This window comes from Eptesicus fuscus, chromosome 16 (assembly GCF_027574615.1).
Source record: "Eptesicus fuscus isolate TK198812 chromosome 16, DD_ASM_mEF_20220401, whole genome shotgun sequence".
NCBI lineage: Eukaryota > Metazoa > Chordata > Mammalia > Chiroptera > Vespertilionidae > Eptesicus > Eptesicus fuscus.
In genome coordinates this window covers 11,514,626-11,533,097 of record NC_072488.1, presented here as the reverse complement: position 1 = coordinate 11,533,097, position 18,472 = coordinate 11,514,626, and the positions used below count along the sequence as shown (strand labels likewise).

The 18,472-nt window shown below is 53.2% G+C and overlaps 1 protein-coding gene across 2 annotated transcripts in view; it reads left to right on the top strand.

The window, feature by feature from the left end:
• The first annotated feature begins 15,801 nt into the window (after positions 1-15,801).
• CIB4 (calcium and integrin binding family member 4) overlaps positions 15,802-18,472 on the top strand; it is a 35,502-nt gene continuing 32,831 nt past the window's right edge. Inside the window, exons 1-2 of one of the 2 annotated variants that reach the window (XM_028140264.2) lie at positions 15,802-16,000; positions 16,460-16,494. In XM_028140264.2, the coding sequence (XP_027996065.2) occupies positions 15,848-16,000; positions 16,460-16,494 (188 nt within the window). In that variant the 5' untranslated portion in view covers positions 15,802-15,847. The remainder of the gene's footprint in view (positions 16,001-16,459; positions 16,495-18,472) is intronic. The other variant, XM_008162339.3, reaches the window with a different exon arrangement.

Sequence of the window (18,472 nt, the reverse complement as noted above, 5' to 3'; positions counted from 1 at the left end):
TGAGCCGATCTGGAATTTAAAGGAGCTTTAATAAATCGCAAGAGGAAGGGAGCAGGGAGACAGTGGGCCCGACCTGTCCTTATCACAATCTCAGGGTGTACGTGTGTGTGTGTGTGTGTGTGTGTGTGTGTGTGTGTGTGTGTAAGGAAATAGTGAGCCGGCTTCCTTCCAGATCCTGCAAGGGTTCCATGAGCCCCTTGGCTAAGGTGAGCCGAGGACCTGCCTCAACAGGACAGGCCTGGGTGTACATACACTCTTAGATGACCAATCTCCTCACGTGCCCTCGAAGACCGCTCTGAACCTCACAGGTCCTCTTTCTTCTTCCTGATCACTTGGTAAGTCACACACAAGATTCAAATCCCAAGGTCTACCACTTTGGGTGTTCCCAAGCCCTAAGGCCTATGGAGTCACTTTGCCTTTTAATATCCAAGAGAAAATGGATCAAACCTTCAACCCACAAGAGAGGGAAGCCAGGCTTTCTTGCAATACTTCTGGGGATTTGATCCCAACCCTTCTTATTCTGTTTCTATTGAGTTTCCTCCTTCCTTCCTTCCTTCCTTCCTTCCTTCCTTCCTTCCTTCCTTCCTTCCTTCCTTCCTTCCTTCCTTCTTTCCTTCCTTCCCTCCTTCCTTCCTTCCTTCCTTCTTTCCTCCCCTCCCTCCCTCCCTCCCTCCCTCCCTCCCTCCCTCCCTCCCTCCCTTTCTTCCTCTCTTTTTCTTTTTGCCCCTGAGGCTGTTTTCTTCTCTATGACTTGTGTCAAGACAAATGTAAAGCATAGATCCTTTTCCTTGATTTCCCCAAAGTAGCCCTAGAGTAGGGCATATGGGACACATTTTTCCTACATGTAATTGAGAGAGCTGCACTGAGTCTTAGCACAGAAAACACCTTCAAGTTGAATATCAGCTATTCCCTTGGCCACCCCGCCCCCATTAGACATCTTGTTTCCTTGAGGCCCAGCCTCGTGTTCTCCAACCGCCCCCCCCCCCACCGCCCCCTCATGCTCCCGACCCCCAGCCTCCCATAGCATCGATTTCTTCTGTGGAGCAGCTCATCCCCACCCCCTGCCTGAGACTGCCTCTGGGCCAATCTCTGCCTGCACAGAAAACATTAAGGACCAGCTTTGAAATTACTTTTTTCTTTAACACAATCAAATTATTCCTCTTAACTCCTTCCCCTCCCAGTGGTCTCTGCAGGCACATAAAGATTCCTCACCCCTTTGATGGGAATGATGCCACCCCCTCGGAAGGCAGAGTGCCGGGATGATTCTGTTGGTTGTTTACATTGCAGCTTTTTCTTTCCTGTTGCTCAAGTCTAACTACAGCCCAGAGATATTTCCATCACCCCACCTGCTCCTTTGATGCCTCCTTCCCCCTCGGGTCCCACCCCTCCCTCGTCAGCACCTCCTTAGCTCCGCCCTGTCTCCCAATACCAGAGCCTTCTGGAAACAGCCTTAGCCTTTCTTTCCCACCAGCCCTGCGGTGCCTTGGCCCACAGGCAGTCCTCTCTGCCCTCCTCCATCGAGGTCTTAGGAGCCCTGCTGCTTGCCTGGGGTCACGGTCTCTATATGGCCGAGGGTCTCACAGTGTATGATTCAAACCCAGGGCCCCGAGCCCTCCATGATTAAGGAATGGTGAGCCCAGGCTAGTCCCCAGCATGCACTGGGGCACCCCGCTGATGGGAAGCATCAAGAAATGCCATCTGTCTGAATCAGAGCCCCACTGCATCCCGGCCCTGGGGGGGAGCAGTCACACTGGAATGTGGTCTCCCCAGCGCTGCACAAAGTGCAGACCTGGTCCCTCCACTCCTTGGGCGGCTCCCAGAGGTCCCTCGCCCAGTAGCCCGGGGAGGAGAAAAGAGCGTGGGCATGAGGGTCCAGACACAGGCTTCTGGGTCGGTTCTGCCGTAAACTCATTTCAACCGTTGCACAGCCCCTGCGCCCAGGTGGGTCTCTGTCTCCTCGTCTGAAAAATGAGAGGGGGCGGGGGGGGGGGAGGGGACCAGGTGAGGCTGAGCTAGCCGGAGCCCAGTCCTGCGAGGGGCCCATCTTAACCTCAGGCAGGAGCCTGTTTTGGTGCCTGAAGCCAGGCCCACCTTCAGGGTCAGAAGCTGGGCAGCTCTGAGCGGGAGGGGAAGAGGCTGAGCCAGCTGTTGGCCTTGGGGATCCAGGATGCTGGAGTCCCGAGGGACTGAAGGGAGTCCAGTGTGGCCGGGGCACAGCGCGGGAGGGAGAGCCACTCGAGCTGAGGCTGAGAGACAGGCAGGGCCTCGGGGGCCACGGTGAGGAGTCGGTATTTTGCTCCAAGTCCAATGGAAGACCACGGAGAGGTTTGCAGGAGGGCGTGGCCAGATCACTCTGTGGCCAAAATGGGCTAGGGGAAGGCTGAGGGGAAGCAGGGGGACATGCTGGGAGGCTAGTTCAGTGGTCCAGGCAAGAGAGGAGGGGGCAGTAGTGGAGGTGGAGAAATGTGCATGGATTCAGGGTACGTGGGGGGGGGGGGGGGCTCAGAAATGGTCAGGTGTTGCAGTAAGTATGGTGGTGGTGAGGGTGCTGGTCAGCCCGGGGCCCTCAGCACCCAGTGCAGGGCTGTTCTCACTAGCACGCAGGGACTTCTTCTGGCCATTTACACGTCAGTGGGGCCCAGCCAGCCTCCGCGGAAGGATGGTCAGGGGGTTGGGGGGGCTTGCCAAATTTTGCTGCCAGCTTAGAAGGTGACGGAGGCAGGGGCTTGGGGTAAGACCTGGTGGAAACGGAAAGCGAGGGAGCCTGTGGCAAGAGGGTGTGGCTTGGCTTTCCCCCTGGATCAGCCCAGAGTCAGGACACCCCGAATGTCAGCAGCCTCCCGTTCCTGAGCAGTCTTCATCAGCTGCCCGTTCTCTGCAGCAGTGAGGAACAGCTCCCAGCTGGCCGCCCCGCTCATTTCAGGAGCCCTCGCTTCCTGAAAGATGGTTCCTACACAGCTTGATCTGCTCCGACTCCCAGGGGGGCCTTGGGGTGGGCTTCAGGGCCCTACTGGTCAGGTCTGGCAGGTGGGGCAGCTCAATCAATTGGGTTTGCCTGACAGGAGATGGGGGGGCTCTTTTAGGAACAGGGATGGAGGCGGAGTCGCGTGGAACAGGAGACGCAGGAGAACAGCAAATAAGGGCTTGGTGTGAGAGGAGTGGGCTATTTGCTAAAGAAAATTTAAGTCCTTGCCATGGTTTCTGCCAAGAGGAGGGAAGTGGCTGATGAAAACCATATGTCCCTCCGTGGAAGGAGGAGCCGGCTGTGTGTGTGTGAGAATGGCCTCCCATGCAATGGAAAAATCTCGATTATAAAGAATACAACGTTAAGAGGCACTCGGAGACAAACCATATTTCGCAATTAAGTGGTTTACAAGGTCAGCGAAGGAAGGACGCAGTACGCCGGCCGAAAGAGATCTTGCTCAACGCCCCAATGTGTCCAAACGTTCCATGTTATAGCCTGAAACTGTCATATAGGCTTGTTATAGAGTTTTACAAAAATAGCCCACAAGACCAAGCCGTGAGACATGCGTTAAATACTAGTGTAGATGTTGTATCTCCTGATGTCCGAGAGGAGAGTAACTTTTAAAAAAATGCCAACGGTCATTTCTCTAAGTTGACACCGAGGCACACTAAACCCAAACAGAGACCCGGACAAACATAACTGCTGTCCACTCTCTGCAGAGCAGAACGCCACTCTCTCCGTCCAGCGTTCACATTCCAGCATCATGGGGGTCCAGCCAGCCTTCCGCGAGTTTCCTCCGAGGGCCGCTGCCGCTTGCCCGCCCGCGCTTCATGCCCCACCCCTGTCCTGCTTGCCGGCTGTCACCCATGGGGCTGTCACCCGTGGGGCTGTCACCCGTGGGGCTGTCACCCGTGGGGCTGTCACCCATGGGGCTGTCACCCGTGGGGCTGTCACCCGTGGGGCTGTCACCCGTGGGGCTTTCTGGGTCACTTACCTGCCCCTGGGACACCCTTCCACTTGGATGTTGGAAAAATGTGAATCGCTCTTCAAGGATATTAATTTTTAAATTCTACCCATTCCACTATAATCTCCATTGGCTCTTTTGCACAGAGATTCCATTTCTCTGCTAAAATTCTCCACCTCGCCATCTATGTTCCTGACCACATTAATCGTGGTTGTTTGAAAGTCTTTATTAGCTAACGCCGGTCTCCGGATCACCCGTGCGTCTGCTTCGATGATGGAGACACGTTTTGGGCCCTGACAGACGAGTTTCTCATCAGAGAGGACTGACTTGGCCTTTCCGAAGGCCGTCCCAGGGGCCACTCCTCATCCGGTCTGGCAGGCGGCTGCCTTGACGCTGGCTCCCATGTCTGTGAAGGCTGCTTTTGCCAACTCAACCCCCGCCTAGCGCCTCCCCTCCCGGGGTTCTCACTGCGACCTGGGTTGAGTTCCAGGGTTTGTGCTCTTCGGTGGGTCTTGGATTCCAAGTTTGTTTCCCCAGCCCCATCTGCCTTCCCAAACCTCTGCTCAGCTTCGGGGCCTCTGGGCTGTGCTTTCTGCTCAGCCCTTCCGTACCCCAGCAAGTGCTGTTTATGAGTCAGCAGAGGCCTCATGGAAAAGCGTTCTGGAACTTTTAACATGATGTGCTTCTCTTCTCCCAGACATCTTGGGCCTCAGGTCCTGCTGGCCTGGGAATTTTGCGCTCCAATTTTGTCTCCCATCACCAAAACCTCCAGTGCAAATTTTCAGCTTCTGATCCACCACCTTGGCTGGGTTCTTAGCCTCTTTGCCCCATGCCACTCATGAATCAGCAATGCCTTAAGGCCGTGGTCGGCAAACTGCGGCTCTCGAGCCACATGCAGCTCTTTGGCCCCTTGAGTGGGGCTCTTCCACAAAATACCATGGCCTGGGCGAGACTATTTTGAAGAAGTGGCATTACAAGAAGTTTAAGTTTAAAAAATTTGCCTCTCAAAAAAAATTTCAATCGTTGTAATGTTGATATTTGGCTCTGTTGACTAATGAGTTTGCCGACCACTGCCTTAAGGAGAAGAATAACACCAATGTCACTCCCATATGCTCCCTGTCCTTCGGGGATCCTGTCCTCTCAAATCCTGGCTGCCTGCAAACAGATGGCTTTAGGACTTCGTCCAGCTCATTGTTAGAGGAGCTACGCTGTTGTTACCGGAAGTGGCAGCCCCTGTCCACTCTGTTGGAATGTTAGCTCCCTGAAGCAGGGACCCTGCCTCCATCACCACGGTGATCCCTGGCTGGCCTCCTCCACGACCTTCACTATCACCTATGCCTGGACATTTCCAGGTGTCTGTCTCCACTCCGGAGCTCCGTTCTGAGCTCGTAGTCCCACATAACTAACTGCCACTTGTTATCTCCACGTGACTATTACACAGAAACTCAACATATCCCAGCTCTTGTTCTTCCCCCAAATCTGTCCCTTCCCCCAGGCTGCCAGCTCAGGAAGAGGCATCTCCTCCATCCACCGGCTGCTCCTGTCAGGAACCCAGCGACAATTGGCTCACCGTCGACAATTCCCTCTCCTTCCCTTCCTACCCGCCCTCCCTGCGTTGCTGATTCCACCTTAAAATGTCATATGAACTCATCCGGTTCTCTCCTCTCACGGCCACAGCCCTGTCCCAGGATGGCTCCCCTCCCCTCCGTTATTGGGTAGTCTCCTCACATTCCTCCCCAAAGCCAGGCTGGCCCCTGTCCAACATGCTCGCCAGCCACCCTGCGAGCAGAATGACCCCTGGAAAACAAAGATCTGGTTATGTCATTGCTCTGCACAACACACGCAAGAAAGCTTTGAAGATAAACCCTCAAGGAGCCCCAGCCCCTCCCAGTCTCGACTGGCCTGCCTCTGGCCCTGGTCTATTCTTAGGGTCAGCATCTTGAGGCCCACAGGCAAGCTCTTTTCCTGCCAGGAAGCCCCCTTCTTCTCCCATGTCTGCCTCTTTCCTGTTCGTCCTTCAGGTCTCAGCTAAATGCCTCCTCCTCAAAGGGGGGTCCCCTGACCCCCAATGTTGGTTTGGTGCCTCTGTGGACTCGCTGCCATTGCATCCTGCCCTCTGTTCATAACACTCAGTACGTTGAAATTATATAATTATCCAAGTGTTGATTGAATACGTTTCTCCCCTACGAGACCCGATTCTCCTTGAGGCCAGGGACTGTGTTTGCCTTGGTCACCACTCTATCCCCAGCACTAGCCAAGTGCCTGGGACAACTTAGAAAAATTGAATAAGGGAATGACACATCGACAAGGACAGCAGCCACCCTCCGCCACCCCGCAGAAAGCAACACGGAGCCCTCCGCAGCGAGAGGGTGGCTGGGCTGGGGTTTCTAGTAAGCAAGTGTCTGAGAGTGTGACTATAAAAATAAGAAATCCTAAATAGCTGTCTAATGCAGTCTTCTTATTGCTGGGTTTAATGCACTGGCCGGGAGTCAGCAGATCTGGGTTCCAGTCCCAGGTCTGGCACAAATCATGACAAATAGCGTATTTATAATGCTTCACAGTTTACAAGGCATTTTCACAGATAGGATCTCATTAAACCTCCAGCGAGCGGCTTTTAGAGGCCTGCTGGGAGGGAGGAGACGAGAAAATGAGCTGGGTTCCAGCCCTCCCCACGTGATCCCAGGCAAGTTTCCTCTTGGGCTCATCTGCATAACATAGGGGTCCAGCGAGATGGTCTTTAAGGTGTGTCTATGGAAATTTAGAACTAAAAACCCAGGACTGCTCCCTCAGAAAGCCAAGTAGCAGGGCAGCACCCCAGAGGCTCCTGGAACACTGTGGGTGCCCCAGCCAGCTGTCACAGGAAAGAAGGACAGACACCAGCAGCGGCTGTGATTAACGTGAGAGCTGGTCCCAGGGAGCAGGAGTGAGGGGCTGGGGAGGGAGGTGGGGAAGGAGAAGTCCAGCTAGGCCGGAGTGTCCAGTCACATCTGTCTTGAAGAGCCAGGACCTCATAGTCCTGCTGAGAAGCCACAAATCCCTCCCAGAACGGGTGCCCTTTCTCCACCAGCGCCCACCCCCAGGAGGGTCACCTTGACCTTCTGGGCTGTGCTCACTCACCGACAGCGGAGGCTTCTCGGTGGAGGGGTCCTGGGGCAGAAATGCCCAGAGAGTCCTGAGGCAGCGCTCTGAGCTGGACCAAGCTCACTTAGACCCGTCCTCACAGCAGTGCCTGAAGTCCTGGTGGGACCTGGGGCACCAGCATCCTATGCAAGTCACCAAGGGGCAGGGGCACCACAATCTAGCGCCACACAACAGCGGGTACTGGAGCTTTCCTCCTGCACCCCAGCAGTTCTCTGTCCTATGAGCTTCCCCCCCTCTCCCCCCCCCCATTCACTTTTTGTGGAGCGTCCTGGGTCATTGAAAATGGGGGCATGGTGTCGGGGCAGTTCAGAGGGGGCTTAGCAGAGCCTTGGAAACAGACGGTCATTCTGCTGGGCCAGCCTTGAATGAAAGCCGGGGGCTGGGCCTGTTGTAGGCGGTGGAACGGCACCAGGTGTTAGACCGGTGGGGTCAGACCAAACCTGGGTTCAGCAGCCTCGGTACTTGGGTTCTGGCCAGGAAAGAATTCAGAGCCAAGACCCAAACGACAAGAGAACCATACGAGATGGTCTTTAAGGTTCGTCTGTGGAAATTTAGAACCAAAACGCCAGGACTTCTCCCATCACAAAGCCAAGTAGCAGGGCAGCACCCCAGGGGCTTCCATCTCTGTGATTTAATCACAGATCACAGAGGCAGAAAGAGTAATCCCTAAGAAGAACTGGGCTTAGGAAACAAGTTCTAATCTAGAGGTAAAGGAAGGGCAGCTAGGAGCTTGGGAGTGAGGAAGGCAATGGTAACATGCTTATTACCAGAAGGCCCAGGGACCGTGCTTCCCAAGATAACGCACTTTTTAAGGGTGGAGACGTCAGGGGAGGTCCCAGGGGAAGATCTCAGTAGAACATTCAGCAGTCTTCCAGGTGTGTCCTTTCAGGTTGTGGTCTCCACTGACTGACTGACCGGCACCAGGGCAGGGGTCACTCTATTCAATGCAGCTGGTCCTGAGGTCAGCTGTGGCTGGTTTTGTTGCTCTATCTGGGCCTGCAGCTGAAACACAACTTTAGGCCTAGATGTTATCTCTAGGGAAGAAAGGTCAGGGGGTCCAAACCCCATGACCAGCGATAAGCTAGGGGAGGAAGTCACCCTGGGGCGAGGTCCCACCCTGTAATGGATTGTCCTTTGCTGGGCACCTGGGGCTTTCCATCCTGGTGACCTTCTGTACCCGGCCCCTGTCCTTGCTCTGCTCATGTCTGTCTAACAGCCCACCACAGGTCTACAGTGAGGATCTGGTTATTCTTGTGGCTCCTCCCCAAGGTTAACAGGCTCCCCACGCCGGGCAGGGGCAGTGCTCCCCGTCGGAGCCCCTCGCCCACCTTGGTGGCATAGGGCTTCCTCACTGTCCTTCTTTTATAAACTCTGGACCCTGCTTCCCTCAGCCTTCCCTTTGGATTTTTAAAATAAAAAATAGTCACTCTGACAGCTTCTAGCTTTTTCTCCTCTGCTATCACAATTTTACATCCCCCCAGGCAATGTGAATGGGAGATTAAAATTAAAAGAAAAAAAAGATCTCTTATGAGAAGGTAGAAAAAACACAAAGGTTTAAATTTGAAGATATTACCTGTCCCTGTTTTTCCTCTGAGTGAATCTTTTCATCCCCAAACGAACATCATTCTCCTCTTCTCACAAGGTCGGACCTAGGTCTCTGTCTCTCTAACTGTACCCCACGCCACCCCGGATTTCCTGGTGCTGAGTAATAAGGAATTTGGGTGGCTTACGTCCCTGGTTCACGGGAGGCAACCTCTAAATCCTTGGGGCTTCCCAGGTGATAAGAGTGTCTTTGTTATTCAAGTGGGCGGCTCAGACCTCGCCTGAGTTCACTCTGATGAGATGACTCAGGATGGGGGCCAACCATGTGACCAGAGGGCTGGGGTTTTGAACCAGATGACATCAGCTCAACCTCTGGGGAGGGGAGGGGGCTGGAGATCGCCTTCAATCACAGGGCCAATGATTCTGTCCGTAATGTTGACATAATGAAGCCCCAATGCAAACGCTGGACACCAATGCTCAGGTGAGCTCTTCCTGGTTAGTTACGCATGGGTGGCCCAGGAGGGTGACATCCGAGGACACGGCAGCTTCACGTTGGAGAGCCTCTGAGACCTCGCGCTATGTGTCTCTTCCTTGGCCGGTCCTGACTTGAGCCCTTTATAATAAAACTCTGGTCCTAAGCCTAGTGCTTCCCTGAGTTCTGTGGGTTGTTTCCCGTGAATTATCGAACCCAAGTGGATAGTGGCCACTTAGAAGCGCCGGTAGCCTGAGAACCCCAGAGCTCGTGGCAGCTGTCTGAAGTGAGGGGCGTCTGGGGGAGGACTATGCCCTTGGCCTGTGACGTCTGCACTAACTCTAGGCCGTTAGCGTCAGACTTGCTTTTTACCTGCTTCCCACCACTGCCTGAGGTGCCCTACTCACCTGTCAGGAGACTCAGTCTCCTCCAAACGTAGGCCCATCCCCACCCTCGGCCCAGAAGCCAGATGCAGAGGCAGGAGACCTACCCTTGAGTTGAGCCTGGGTGCGGCTAGCTCGATCGGGGGAAGGTGGTGTGTGGCCCGGGGAGTGGCCTTGGTGCTCGAAGGCAGTGGATGGTGTGGGTGTACCTGCATAGTCTCCCACCCCCTCCTCCTTCCGGGTCCAGGCTCCAGCCTGCTCGTCTGGCTGGTGGGGGTCCCCAGGGCCCTCTGGATCGGCCCCCTCAGGCTTCTCCCCGCCGCCTGGCCAGGGAGTCTTTCCCTGGTGTGCAAAGAAAAGACTGCTTATTCTCTAAAACCGCTCAGATCTTCCTCCCAAGCTTCCACCTCTCGGCTTCCTAGGAATAACGCTCCGGTGTCTTCCAAGTGGGGTGATTTCTTCCCCATTTAAATGTGCCATCCATGGAAGGCCTACTCTGTTTCTAGCTCCAGCCTTAGCAACCCTACTCTCTCCCAGGAGAGGCAAATGGGAAACTAAAGAACTGCTTTAGAGGGTCTGTTTGGAGGAGCTAGCCCAGTGGTCGGCAAACCCATTCGTCCACAGAGCCAAATATCAACAGCACAACGATTGAAATTTCTCTTGAGAGCCACATTTTTTAAACTTAAACTTCTTCTAACGCCACTTCTTCAACATAGACTCGCCCAGGCCGCGGTATTTTGTGGAAGAGCCACACTCAAGGGGCCAAAGGGCCGCGTGTGGCTTGAGAGCCGCGGTTTGCCGACCATGGAGCTAGTCCCTCTGCCTAAATGCTGTGTTTCAGGTTGGGTACCCCCTTCTCTACTCCACGTCAGTGCCTGGCAGCATGCGGGGGCTTCCCTGGCCACGGGGAAGTGTCCTCAGATCCATACTTGTTCTGCGCATCTTTGCTGGAATAACCGGGCGTGACGGTCACAGCTGGCCTGACAGACAATGTGCCGGCCTGCACCGTGGGAGTCTGGGTTGTCCTATTTGTCCCTGGGAGAGTGCCTCTTCATCCTGGCCAGCCTTGCTTGAGCTCTCAGCCCCTCTGATCCACTCCCTGGGACATATGGGTTCCCTGCCCAAGGGCCAGGGAGGCTGGGAGCTGTGCCTTAGTCATGTCTACCCCTGCTGGCAGACTTCTAGAGGTGTGCAGCCCCCACCTTATCCCACAGGCGACCTTGAGGCAGCGTGACTCAGGCACTGAGGTTCTCAGCACCAGGGATGTTTCGAAGCACCCTGCGCCCTCATCCTGGGGTAATGAGCTCATGACAGTCTGGCGTCGCCGCTGTTTTCTTCGTCCCCTGTCTCCGAGACCAGAAGGGCAGTCCTTTTGTCCTTTTCCTTGCAGTCTGCCAGCATGCTCCTGTAGATCCCACAGTCTGCGTTCCCCAGGCCTGCCTCTTGCCACACCGAAGGAATATAGAAAACCCCTTCTCCTGCCCAAGCGTGGCTTTCCAGGCGGCTCAGCTGCTGGGAACGCAAACAGAAATCTAGTTGATGTTCAGGGCTGGGCAGTGACCTGCCCCAGCAGGATCCACCCTGGTCCTCAGCACCGAGTAACTACAGTGGGAGTACCCCCCGCGCCCCCCCAACCATCTACAAGACTCACAGGCTGAGGAAATAGATGGGAAACTATTTGAAAATATAATACTCATTTACACATTTCTTTAATCATATTTATAATGGCTCTACGATGTGCTGGGCACTAAGTTAGAACATACATGCTCCTTGAAATTGTTTTCAATAACAACTTTATTAATAAACTAGTAGCCCTGCGCACGAATCTGTGCGCCAGTAGCTCGCCAGTAGCTCGCTGCCCCACCCTCCTGTAGCTCCCCCGCCCGCCTCCCCTCCCTCCCACTCCCCTTCATAGCTTGCTGCCCTGCCCCCTCCTGTAGCTCTCTGCCGCCTGCTTGTAGCTCACTGCCCCATCCTCCTGATCAGTGATCCAGTCTTTACATGGTGGGTCGTTATGCTTCATGGCATAACCATCATTTGCATATTACATCTTTATTATATAGGATAATTGACATACGATTCAATCTTATAGTGTATAACAGAGTTGTACAACCATCAGCACCATCTCATTTTAGAATATTTTCATCACCCCAAAAAGAAACTCCATGTCCATTAGCAGTAACCTCCTAATCTCCCCTCCCTTCCCCCACCCTGCTCTTGGCAACCACCAATCTACTTTCTGTCTCTATAGATTTTTCCACTCTGGACATTTCATATACATGGAATGATATGTGGCCTTTTGTGACTAGCTTTCTTAATTTAGTATAATGTTTTCAAGCTTCATTCATGTTGTACCATGTATTAATATTTCATTTATTTTTACAGCAGAATAATGCTCCATTATATGGGATATGCCACATTTTATTTATACATTCATTATTTGGTGATTATTTGGGCTGGCTCTACTTTTTTGGCTCTTATGAATAATCTTGCTATGAACATTCATGTACAAGATTTTATGTGGACAAATGCTTTCACTTCTCTTGGGTATATACACAGGAGTGGAATTGCAGGGTTGTATGTGTTAAAAAACGAAATTAGTCTGAGTAAATTTTAAGGATCTTATTAGCTTTATTCAACAATTCATAAATCGGACAGCGTGGAATCCAGCAGATAGAAAGAAGTCCCGAGGAGCTGTACGAAATGAGACTTTTATAGGCAGAAGGTGGTGGGAACAAGGAAGTTATATTAGCAAAAAACTGGTTGTTTATGGCAAGGTCACCTTCCTTTAGGGCAGTGGTTCTCAAACTTCCTAATGCCGAGACCCTGTAATACAGTTCCTCATGTTGTGGTGACTCCCAACCATAAAATCATTTTCGTTGCTACTTCATACCTGTAATTTTGCTACTGTTATGAATCATAATGTAAATATCTGTGTTTTCCGATGGTCTTAGGCGACCCTGCTAGCAGTTCGACCCACAGGTTGAGAACCGCTGCTGTAGAGCCCAAGACCATCGGAAAACACAGATATTTACATTATGATTCATAACAGTAGCAAAATTACATTTACATTTGACTTTGGAGAAAGTTCTATTCAAATCCTTTGCCCATTTTTTTAGTTGGGCTATTTGTCTTTTTGTGTGTGTTGTTGTTGTTTTTGTGTGTGTGTGTGTTTTGTTTGTTTGTTTGTTTTCCAGCCCTTTTTAAGAGACGTGTAAATCAAGGTCTGAGTAGGCGTTGCAGTTTGAACAGTTGGTAGAGTTCATTGCAAGCCTTCAGAAACCTTGCAAAGAGCGCATGCCATTCCATGCCAGAGCATTCGGGCAGGGGCAGGCCCTGGGGAGGAAGGATGAGAGCTGTGGGGCCAGGCTGGGCCTGCTGTGGTTCAAGGACACCCCTTTCAAAATCCCTGCTGAAGAGTTTGGATGGAGGGGGTAGAGATATTGGTTGGTTAGTGAATTGAAGGAAGAATCATATGGGGGTGGGGATCTTTCTTTTTTTTTTTTTTTTTTTGTGTGTGTGTGTGTGTGTGTGTGTGTTTTCTTTCTTTTAAGGAGCATAGGTTTTATTTCTTGGATAAATGAGCCGATGCACAGAAAAGCATTTTGGAATTACAAAGGGATATGCAAATGTGAGGTGATATTCTTATTGCTGTTATCGCTATTTGTAAGCACCAATGAGAACCCTCTCTCGATGAAATCACAGAAACCTGTGTGTGTGTGGTGGGGCGGCTGTGGGCAGGAGTTGGGAGGATGGGCCGGGGGATGGAACTAAAGGGGAGGGGAGGGCAGCAGAGTTTGCAAACCTTGGTTACCTGCTTGAGGTGAGAAAGAGAGAGGTTTATGATTTCTGGCATATTCCTTCACCACCTGTACAATTATTTACTCAGCATTTTTCTTTATATGTGCTCCTACTTCTTTTCATTAAACAGGTCTATTTATAAAGGAAACCTTATATCACAGTTATAAATGGCAAACCTGCGTCCGTTTTCAAAATGGAAGGAAGGCTGTAAACAAAGGTAGCGGAAGCCAAACCGTGTTATTAAATTCTAGCTGGAGGCTGTTCCCTTCTGGGCCTGACAAACTCTCCCCACGCAGCCTGGCTCCCCTCTCCCCGTCCCTCGGCCTCCACTCACGTGTGCCTCCTCAGGAAGCCTCCGCACCCCCCCTCCCCCCCTCAGCTTTATTGCTTTCAGGGCCTTATCTCTGCGGAGGGGATGCTGCTCTTCCTCTGTGCGTCTGGCTGCACGAGGGCCGGACCTTGTCTCCCAGGCACTCTGTCTCCTCTCAATAAGCAGCTGTTGGAAAAAGAGCTGCAGGGGTGTTCTCTAGTCGGTTTCCCATTCGGGGGTGTCAACAGGGTGCAAAGGCACCCACCAGCCTGTGCCACGCGGCCGCGGGCACCTCCAGGTAACAGGAGGGCTGAGTGAGACTTGAGGAGGAAGCAGCCTCTGGGGGTGTCACCCACGGCTCACCTGGCTCCCACCCACGCTGTGGGCATCCCCAGGCCTGCACCTGCCATCCAGGCTTGGATCCTCCCTTGCCCACTCGCCTGAGGGTTCCCACAGCATCACCGAGCCTCACCAGCTTGCCTTCCCGGAGTGAAGGAGCGGTACCCTGCGGACCTCACAGACCTCGGCGTGCATGGCAGGAGGCAGCTTGCGTGGACACGGCTGGCAGAGAGAAGCTGCCCAGTCAATGATGGTGGACGTTCCAAGGGCTTAGCAGCAGATGGGATTTCATCACTGACTTTGCCTGCTACAATCCTGCCCTTTCTTCCAGGCTCAGCTGTCAAAAGTAACAATATTACTTACCCTCTATGGAGAACTCATTGTGTGCCTGGTACCTTGTAAATAAGAGCTAAGTAAATATCTTATTTTATCCTTGCATGAATCTTATAAAGTGGGGATCTATTATCCCCATTTTATAGATGAGGGAACTGAGGCTTAGAGTAGTTGTATGACTTGCCCACAGTGATGCAGCCAGCCCTGTACTATTAAGCCTCTGATGGCATCCGCTCAATCTCCCTTGGCAGGCGTGCATGTGTGCGTGTGTGTGTGTGTGTGTGTGTGTGTGTGTGTGTGTGTGTGTGTGTGCGCGCGCGTGTGAAGTATCCAGTTCTTGAAGGCTGAGACCACAGCCACTCATTTCTCCCCAGGGCCGGGCCAGGTTCCCAGCACACTGCAGGTGCCTCCCCTGTGTCTGCCAGGTCAACGGGGAACTGAGGGCCCCTGGGGTTCCTCTGCCCGGCTCCATCTCCGGGAAGGACAGGTGAAGAAAACGGAGCAAAAGAAAAGAAAACCGAGCAGCTGAGTCCCAGAGACATAAGTTAGCTGCAACAGAAAGGCCTTGGGATGTTCACGGAGGAGAGTGTTTGGAAGGACCAGGTAGAACCAGGAGAGCCGCAGGGCACAATGAGGGTGGGCGTGCAGACCGCCCAGAGGCAGGAGTGGGGGGTGGCTGTGGGAGGCCCCTCCTGGCCTGTGGCACTGAAGCTGAGCTGGACTTGTCTGTCTTCCCAGGTTAACGCTCCACCCTGCCCTTCATTCCTGCAGGAGACAGGAAGAGGAGCCAGGCGATGCTGGGGTACTGATCCCTGTGTGTTGGGCCAGGACTGGAGCCACTCTGTGGATTCTGCCCTCGCCTGGGTGGTTTGTCTACCCCCCACCTTGCCTTTTGAAGAGTTCCATCAAGTTCCCTTTTTAGACCCTCTCCAAAGTATCCTAATTTGAATGGACCCTCTGCTCCTGCAGGGACCCTTCCCGCACCCTGACTGGACCCTGACTGATGGGGTGGAACGCCCCTTTAGGTGCTCTTTGGGCCACTCTTGAGGTCAGGGTCTACGCATCCTCATTTTTGCATCCCCGCATTTGGCAAAGTGCTTGGGTCCGAGGCTCAGCTGTCACTTCCTAACTGTGTGACTGTGGGTGAGCTTCTCACCTCCGCTGAGCCTCAGTTCCCACACTTACAGAAAAGGGTGACCTGAGAGCAATGGTTGTTATTGTGACAATGAGATGATCCAACCCATGACAGGATAGCTAACATCTATTGAGCACTTCTGTGCCTGCCATTGCTGCCTGTATTAACTCACATCGTCCTCACAACGTCCCATGTCATCACCCCTGTTTCATAGGTGAGGAAACTAAGACCCGGAGAGGCTGAGTAACTGGCCCAAGGTCACATGTCTTGTTAGCATGAGCGGATCTGGGCTTCAAACCCAGGCAGTGTGACTCCCGAGCCAACAGAATAGCACTCAACCCTGCTCCTGGGCTGGCTGCCTTTCTGTTTGTGGCTTAGGGGTGGCGTCTATTAGCCCTGGGAACCCAAAGAACCCATTTCTCTGCCCACTCAGAAGCTCAGGTAGAATGGGCAGAAGGTAGAATGTATGGCAACTATGGCAACCAGATCACCTGGTCACACAAACGGGTGAGCCCTGGGGGCAAAGGTTCTGCTGCCGGCGGAGAGAAAGGTGTGGCTGGCATGGGACAATGTTTGAGGTACCAGATCCACTGGGAGGACCTGGAAGAGTACCAGGTGGGTAGCTCAGGCTGAGACTCTGGGCAGAGGTGGGAGCTTCCTAAGGCAGGTGGGGCGAGCGGGAAGACTCTTACCTGAAGCTCTAGACTCTAGAGTCTACCAGTCAGATAGCAGTGGCCCTGGCCTTTGCTGAGGTCCAGTCCAGTGCTCCGAGGCCTCCTCCCCACCCGTCTCCTGCTCCACAGCCCAGTTTCCATCTTGTCTCTGATTCTCTCTCCAGGTCTGAGCCCACACACTCCTTCCCGAGACCATCAGAGACAGGGGAGGGGGAAGGGCACTGTTCCCTCCTCGGCCACCCCCTCAGGCATCCACTGCTGAGGGCCAGGTGCCTCCATTTCTGGCTGTGGGATGAGAGCATGCGCTATGCCACCCCAGCCCCCGAAGCTCCCCACGCCTCGGGAGGCCAGGGCAGGGCTGGACGGAGTGGGCAGGTCACCTCTCTGTGGTTTGTTGTAGGCGCTGACCTTCCTGACCAGAAATGAGATCCTGTGGTGAGTAGAGCCACCCCCCTCTCCTCACCCTCCCCTCCTGGGCTGGGACCTTGCCCTGGCCCCTGAGGGTGGTGCCTGCTCAGAGCCACAGAGCCCTGGAGATGAGGCTGCCCAGAGCAGGCAGACACGGACCCAGCCCCGGGGGTGGGGTCAGGATTCCCAGGCCTGACTGGAGGTGAGTGGAATGTCAGGCTCCAGGCTGCTGGGGACGCATGGCAGGGCTTCTTCATGGAATCACAGAGGCAGACAGGCCCTCCCTGGGATGATGAAGAAAAGGGGAAGGACTCAGGAAACAGGTCTGAAGCCCGTTTGGACCGTCACTGGCCCAGTAACCTTGATGTGCTAACTGCATCTCTCTCAGCTCCCACGCCCTCCCCAAGCCTCCCTTCAGGGCCTGGTGTGTGGCAGACACTGTGCCGGCCCTGGAGTGTAATGGTGAACACTGGTCCCTGCTCTCAGCAGGTTTCTGTCCCCACAGCCACCCATCACCACATCCCTCATGGGATGGCAGAGGGATGGAAGGCGTGAGGGAGGGTTGAGTGCACAGCCCAATCCAGGTGCTTAACGAACACGTGTTACAGGGATGAATGAGCTCTCTAAGGCATGGGGTGGGGCGAGGCTGGAGGGAGGAGACCACTTTTAGACCCTCAGGCCTGGGGCCCTCTCCCCTCATTGTCTCTGCGTGGAGTGGAGTTGTGCTCCCCGCCATGACACCCGGCCTGAAAGCCACACTTCCCACCTCGAGTCCCAGGCAGGCGGTGCCTTTGCCACAAGCACGAGCCTCCCCAGGCCCTGAGCGTGGCCGGGACACAGGGAGCTGTGGAGACCAGCGCCAGTCACGGGGCTATATTATTTTCCTTTGAAACTTAAAATCCACTCATTTTTTTTTAAATATAGAAAAAAAATGACAAAACTTCAAGTGACTCACATCCTACTACCCCTACTGAGCTTTTCTAAAAAGTAACTCTTGAGCAAAAATAAAATCTAATTTTAAAATGTAACTTGTGAGCATGGCTAGAAAATTCGATAGCATAGAAAGCTCTACATAAAAAAGTAAATGTCTCTCCCCCCCCCCTCCCCCATTTCCCCAGGTCTTTTCCCCAAGGGTAACCCCCTTCAAAAAGGGTATCCCATTCATACTGCAGCATGTCCTCATTTATAGGGTAGCATTCATACTGTACATCTTGGCTGGTTTTGCTTAAAGCACAGAGATCTGCCTCTTTCTTTTTTTTTTTAAATTTAAAAATATATATTTCTTTATTGATTTCAGAGAGGAAGGGAGGAGAGAGAGGGAGAAACATCAATGATGAGAGAGAATCATTGATTGGCTGCCTCCTGCACGCTCCCTACCGGGGATCGAGCCCGAAACCCGGGCATGTGCTCTTAGCCCGAATCGAATCTGGGACCCTTCAGTCCGCAGGCTGACGCTCTATCCACTGAGCCAAACTGGCTAGGGCTGCCTCTTTCTTTTTTAATGACTACGGAGCATTCCTTCTTACGGATGAACCGTAATTCATTTTACCAACCCCCTGTAATGTACACTTACGTTGTTTATGGCTTTCAGCTTTACAAATAATTGTTACATCCAACATTCATGCACAAAGAGCTTATCCAACAGGGGAGAATTAATCCATAGGATAAATTTCTAGCCAGCGAAATGGAGATGTTCCCGGGCTCCAGGCCCTGTCCTGGCCCTTAGCTCCTGGATTTCCTGGAACCCCAGGTCAGCAGGTGGAGTGGTGACAGGCTTGCTTAGAGGCCTGGGTCCGAGGCTCAGAGGTCACTTCCTGGCTGAGTGACTGTGGGTGAGTTTCTTACCTCTGCTGAGCCTCGGTTTCCACACGTACAAAAAAAAGGGTGACCTGAGAGCAAGGGCTGTTATCAGGACAATGAGATGACCCAACCCGTGACAGGCTGCAGGGTCCGTGCGGAGTGTGTGGTCATTGCTATTTTCATGGCGTTATCATCCCCTTTTGGC